The 6227-nt window shown below is 40.9% G+C and overlaps 1 protein-coding gene across 1 annotated transcript; it reads right to left on the bottom strand.

Moving 5' to 3' along the window:
• Positions 1–2476: 2476 nt before the first annotated feature.
• On the bottom strand, positions 2477–5828 carry LOC127764307 (heavy metal-associated isoprenylated plant protein 7-like). The gene is made up of 5 exons (XM_052289166.1): positions 5607–5828; positions 5285–5489; positions 4086–4300; positions 3837–3924; positions 2477–3334 (listed from the first exon to the last, which is right to left on the bottom strand). The coding sequence occupies exons 1-5, from the start codon at positions 5613–5615 to the stop codon at positions 2865–2867; spliced, it is 987 nt and encodes a 328-aa protein (XP_052145126.1). The 5' UTR covers positions 5616–5828; the 3' UTR covers positions 2477–2864.
• Between the last annotated feature and the right edge of the window lie 399 nt (positions 5829–6227).

Raw genomic sequence — 6227 nt, 5'->3', positions numbered from 1 at the left:
CGCCGGCGTCACCACCGGCTCTCACGGCACCTCCACCGCCGCATCCGTCGTCTGGCCGCGCCTCCGTGCTCGGCTACCGGAGGCAGCTCCGGTAGTGTCTCCCGTCAGGTCGCCGCCACCAGGTCGCGCCAGGTCGCCGCCGCCCAAACCCACAGCCAAACCTAGCCGCCGAGCTGCCAAGACGCCGCCACCCGTCGCTAGGGGACCGGATCCGGGCACCACGGCACCGGATCTGGACGCCGCCGGTCGGCGCCGACGCCATGCCCTGAGCTCGTGCCGTGCCGACGTCCCGACCGTCTTGGCCGCGAGCGAGGGAGAGAGAGCCTTGAAAGGAGTCACCACGTTCGCCGTTGAGGCTAGAAATTCTCACGTTAATCGAAAAAAAGAAAAAATATTGACCATTAGATTGTGATCGATCTAAATTTAAACGGTTAAGATTTAATAGTACTTGAAAAGTTTTGGAAACTTGCAATAGGTTTGACATATAAGAATCGGACACACGTATTAGAAACGTACAAGTACGTTAGTCCATTATTTACAAAGGTAGACTCACTTTTCCATGTCAGACTAGGTTTAGACATGGCTACAGCACAACAGCATGACACTGATACAATTCGTAAAGATAAAAGTTGACAGTAGGAATAAAAAAAAGTCAATTTGTATTCGTTGCACATTATGTCACCCTAATTTCTATGGACCACGGTGATTTAAATATTCTCATATAAATACCAGGGATCAATAAAATTGTCAACACAATATATAACTATTAGGAAACAATACAATCAGCATCCGACAAAATAGAATCGTAATGCTGATTAAAAGGAAGGACGACGGGCGTGTCGTGAAGCAATCGGTCAAGGTGGTTGGCGGGACTTCTAGAAAGTAAAAAATAAACCTTAATTATAATCATATTTAATTTTTAAAATCTCAATGACAATAAAACTGAGAGGCAGCGGGCAGGTCGTATAGGAGTACAATGGCAGAGCTGCCGTTGGTTGGTGGGACTTCTTGAAAGTAAAATATGAATTTCAACGATAGTCATGTTTAATTTTTTGAATTTCAATGATAATAACTAGTAAGCGGCGAACGGGTCATAGAGGAATATATTGGTAGTGTTTGATGGGATTTTCTAAAAGTTATGAAAAAAGAAACCCAACGAGACAATAAACTCTAAAAACTATAAGGTCTAAATTTTAAATGTTCATGCTTCTAAAAAGTAAAAAAAAAAACCCAATAATAATCATGTTTGATTTTATCTCAATGACAATAAAGAAAGGATGCAGCGGGTTAGCTGTAAAGGAGTACAGTGATAAAGTCGCTGACGTTTTGGCAAAACTTCTGGAAATTAAACAATGAACCTAAATAATAATTATGTTCGATTTTTAAAATACCAATAACAATAAAGAGAAGAGGCAATGGATGACCTAAATGAGTATAATGGCAGCGTTTGACGGTACTTCTAGAAACTATAAAAACAAAACCCAACAGGATAATAAACTCTAAAAACTATAAGATCCATTTTTTAAAGATTCCAAGGAGAATGAATATAAACAGTGAGAAGGATATGACAGAAGTAAGGGGTAATAACTGGTGTGACTTTTAAAAACTATAAAATTAGAAGCACTGGGATGATAAGGTTTGGTCTTTCAAAGTTTTAAGATAACGAGATAACCATTTAATAAATTTTAAGTAAAATCATATTAAAAATATATAATTTTATATTGGTGCTAACCGCGCAATTGCGCGGGCCATCCAACTAGTTAATATTGATGTTAATGAATCTAGACATATACTCCCTCCGTCCCATAATATAAGGGATTTTGAGTTTTTGCTTGCAACGTTTGACTATTCGTCTTATTTAAAATTTTTTGAAATTATTATTTATTTTATTTGTGACGTACTTTATTATCCACAGTACTTTAAGCACAACTTTTCGTTTTTTATATTTGCAAAAAAATTTGAATAAGACGAGTGGTCAAACATTGCAAGCGAAAACTCAAAATCCCTTATATTGTGGGACGGAGGGAGTATATCTATTTAAATTCATTAACATCAATATAAATGTGGGAAATGCCAGAATGACTTACATTATGAAACGGAGGGAGTAGAATCCAAATAAAACTACCTTTTTCCCCCTACTTTGAATAAGGTGGGCAATGGCTTAGTCATATTTGATTTTACTAATGATTAAAGCTGAGAGTAAAATTTTTTTCTTAGTGACGAGGACAAATCTAATGCACCTATTTTTAATCCAACAGTAGTTTATAAGTTTTCACTATATGGGTTTATATTACATATTTTCCCTACATAGACGTAAATACACCCTACACATGTGCTCACCCCCCCCCCCTACCCCACCCCAAAAAAATAGAAAGAAAAAAAAAGCAAGTTCAAGAGACACATGGCAATGATCAATTAGTAACCGCACTAAAATCTGATTAAAAACAATCCCAAGTATATGTATCTGTTTAAGCCCCTTCAATGAAGTCATACATCATAATAAAAATGCTCCTCACAGCTCTAGCAATAATGACTAGAGGGTGCTCCTCCTGAGACAATAACAAGGATACACAAGCTATTTCATCACTAACAATATATATTATACAATTTTTACAAAAGGAAAGCCAATATAGAGAGAGTACAAAGCAAAATCCTACATTTTTAGCTTACATAATATAATGTCCATGAAGGCCGACAATAGAGACGAGGCCAACAGTTCACATTGTAATTACATGAGAACAGTTAGAAAACAAAATGGCTTGCTTGATCCTATATTCGAACAGCCGATTTCACCCCCCAGAAGTTAGGGGATGCGTAGTCTCACTCTTATTTTCCCCAATTTGGACCTCATTGTTCTCACATTCTCACATCACAACACAGGCGTTCGGATTCTCGTCGCTGAAGAGCTGTGGCGCATACGGGTATGCGTAGCCAGGAACACCATATCCACCAGGGTTGCTGAATCTTGGGTAATGCATATACAGATTAGCAGCAGCCAAGGCTGAAGGATCTTTCTCTTTGTCCTTCTCTTCAACCTCGGCAGCATTGCTATCATCCTTCTCTTTCTCCTTTTCTTTCTCATCACCCCCAGCATCATCACCTTCCTTCTTTTCCTCCTTGCTCTCGTCCTTCTCCTCGCCACCTTCGGCCGCCTTCTTGTCATCCTTTGCATTTGCATCGCCAGCATTCTCAGGGGGAGGGGCTGGTTCAGATTTTACGACGGCGGCATTCTTACCAATGCGTTTATGCACGTAATCGGTGAGCTTTGACTCCTCAAACACACCCTTCACCATCACTTGTGATGCCTTCATGTCTGGCTCTGCTGATTGCACTCCTACAAAAAGAGAGAGAGAGATTACTCAGTGGGTCCTGAAGTCGTAAATGACTAAATGGATCCTTCGATATAAAAGAACTATCAAATAACTTATGAAATACAACTGTGTTGTTTTACTAAGAAAGTAGTATATTGTTCTTTGAAAGTTTATGTTCTTAAACTAAATAAGGTTAGTTAAAGTAGTATGCCTAGAGTAACAATTCATAACAATTGTCCACTCCCAATTGGCCAATTCTCACCATTATGGTCAGGCAAACTGAAACACCCAAGACAGGGGAAATGGGCAGGTCTAGTATCAGGCAAAAAATTTCAATCTCACCTGTGAATAAGAATATCAAATTTAAAAGATAGCTATTCTCTTTGATCAAAGCAACCCACGAATATGTATTCACTGTGCAGAAATACAAACTTCATACACAGAAAAAAAAAAACAGATTCAGTGTACCAACAGAACATATGTATTTGCAATAAAACAGAAGGGAGATAGCAACAAATCATGTACCTTTCATCTTGAGGATTTTCTTCCTGATAACTTGCGCACAGGCATCACAATGCATATGCACCTTCAGGACCACCGCTATCACCGTTGGCTAATGAACAAAACAAGACATCAAGATCTCAGTGTCAAAATCGCACAAACAACAACATTGTACACAACGCAAGCGAAATGATGGAAGCTAGCCCAAGTAGGTGATATGTTGATGTCAGTATGGATGAGTGACTAGATGAACTTTTCGGAAGAATAATTCACCTCCTTCTTCTCTTCAGGTTTTGGTGGCTCGGGCTCTTCCTTTTTCTCCTCTTCCTTCTTCTCCTCCACCGGAGGTGGCATCGGTGATAGAAGCTCAACCTTGCGGCCTGTCTTCTTCTGCACACGGTGCACTACCTTCATTGGGTCAGCAGCAGCCTTCTTTCCCTTCACGATCACCTTGTGAGCTTTCGAGTCCGCGACAACATCTTCCACTCCTGCATCCCATTTTTTTTTTAGTTTTCGTTGGCTCATGCCTAACTACAACAACTGAACCAAAATACCAAGAATCAGAACAATTTTGATCTCTGCAAAATAAGTGTGTGCCTTGTGATCTGAGTCACTGAGTGCTAGTACAGAACTTGGAAGTTTTAAATGTGTTATGTATGTCTTTTCATTCAACATTCAAAGATAATCTAAACTTTTTTGAAGAGCATCAACATATAGCAGTTGCAATTCATCTTTACGGCACTCGAGCTAACATATCCTATTCTCTTCTGAGTAAAAAGTTATCTGCATCAGGAGTTGTTTTCCCCATCATTAACAGAAAATGCACGTGGGAAATCTTGAAAGAAAGGTTTAATTAAGCGAATCTGAATGATTTCAAACCTCTTCAAATGGTGCCGGATGTTGCAATAACAGTTTTGAATAATCTTCAAAGAAAAATAGCAGACCTCAAAACAAAACTTGTCAATTCGAACTCAAAATAGTTTCTGAAGGAGGCACTAAACTTACGCTACAAAGAATCAAACAAAACGTAGTACTTAACAAATACTTAGTCGAATACTTCAAATGAATAAATTGTTTGCCGTTAAAGAAAAACCATAAGACATCACTTAACCCAAAAGTTTAACGAGGTAAAAGAACATGTCGAGAACGAAGCAATGAAGTACTCTTCCTCAACAACATACAAACAAAATGGGAACCAGAAGTCCAAAGACCAAAACTGACACCAAACTGATAAACTAGGAGACCACACTTATCATGCCAATATAATATGCTAAAAAAATAGTTATCTGAAGTATAAAAACTAATAGTACCACATTTTATTATCAAGTTAAGTGCAAACTCTGTAAAGTCTGAACTCTGAAGCACAGGGAAAAACATTACAGTAGCATAAGAAGTAAAGAACAAGGCCAGAAAACAAGAAGAAAGCTAGAGATAAACAGAAAAAGAAGAAGAGAAGAGGCTTTCTCCATTACCATCAAATCCCCTGAGTATCTTCTTGACCTTGCGAGCGCACCCTTCGCAGTGCATGAAGACCCGCATCACCACCTCCTCCGGCGGTGGCGGCGGCGGCGGCGCGTCCTCCTTCTTCTCCTCCCCTGCCGCCGCCGCCTCCTTCTCCTCCGCTACCGCCGCCTCCTTCCCCTTCTCCGCCGCCGCCTCCTCCTTCACCTTCTCCTCCTGCACGCAAGAAACGGAAAGCGCATCAAAGGTAGGCGTGGCACCGCCTTCCTCAGCCACAGGGAGCCGCGCGCACGCACCCCCGCACATTACCAAGAACGGAAAGAGAGACCATACCTCGCCCATGGCTGCCTCTCCTCCTGCTCTCTGCGCCCTCTTCCGTTCGCGCTCTGCTCTGGACACTGCTGTGAGCGTGGAACTGCACCTGTGAACTGCTCCTCCTCTCTCACTCGCTAGCCGATTCGGTCACGCCTCTGGTGGTGGCTCACTCTGGCTCTGGTCCTTGTTGGGTTCTTTGCGCCCTTTGAAGTTGAAGCTGTGGAGGTAAAAACACTGGTTGGTTGGCTGCGAGTGACACTAGTGGAGACGGAGTAGTACGGAAGCGAGAGGATGGAGATGGAGACGGACGGTGCGGGTTTATCTCTCAGAAAATGCCTTGGAATTTGGAACTAATCGCGCTTGTCTCCCTCATCTCCTGTGTGTTTTTTTTCCCTCTCGTTTTAGATTTTGGCAACAACTATTTTTGTGGGAAGGACATGTCAGGAAAATATTTTTTTCTTTCTGACAAACGTTGCAGTATCTTGATTTTTTTATACTACATAGGTGTATGATATAGTGTTGGTTCAAAAAAATTAGTGATATTTTTTCACTCAATTTTCGCTTAACATATTCAACTCTGTTCGTCGTCCCCCCAGAAATTTCTGAGGACGATATAAACTTACACAAATCGACTCGTCC

The sequence above is a fragment of the Oryza glaberrima genome, chromosome 2 (genome assembly GCF_000147395.1).
Source record: "Oryza glaberrima chromosome 2, OglaRS2, whole genome shotgun sequence".
In the NCBI taxonomy this organism is placed as follows: Eukaryota; Viridiplantae; Streptophyta; class Magnoliopsida; order Poales; family Poaceae; genus Oryza; species Oryza glaberrima.
The sequence above is the reverse complement of the archived record's forward strand: the minus strand, read 5'-3'. Positions and strand labels throughout refer to the sequence as shown.

Bases quoted from the DNA above. Each gene is read 5' to 3' on its own strand.
- LOC127764307 (XM_052289166.1), bottom strand. The intron at 4,301-5,284 runs GTAATGGAGAAA...AATGGGATGCAG, and splicing joins GATACTCAGGGGATTTGATG to GAGTGGAAGATGTTGTCGCG. The intron at 3,335-3,836 runs GTACATGATTTG...CTCTTTTTGTAG, and splicing joins GAAAATCCTCAAGATGAAAG to GAGTGCAATCAGCAGAGCCA.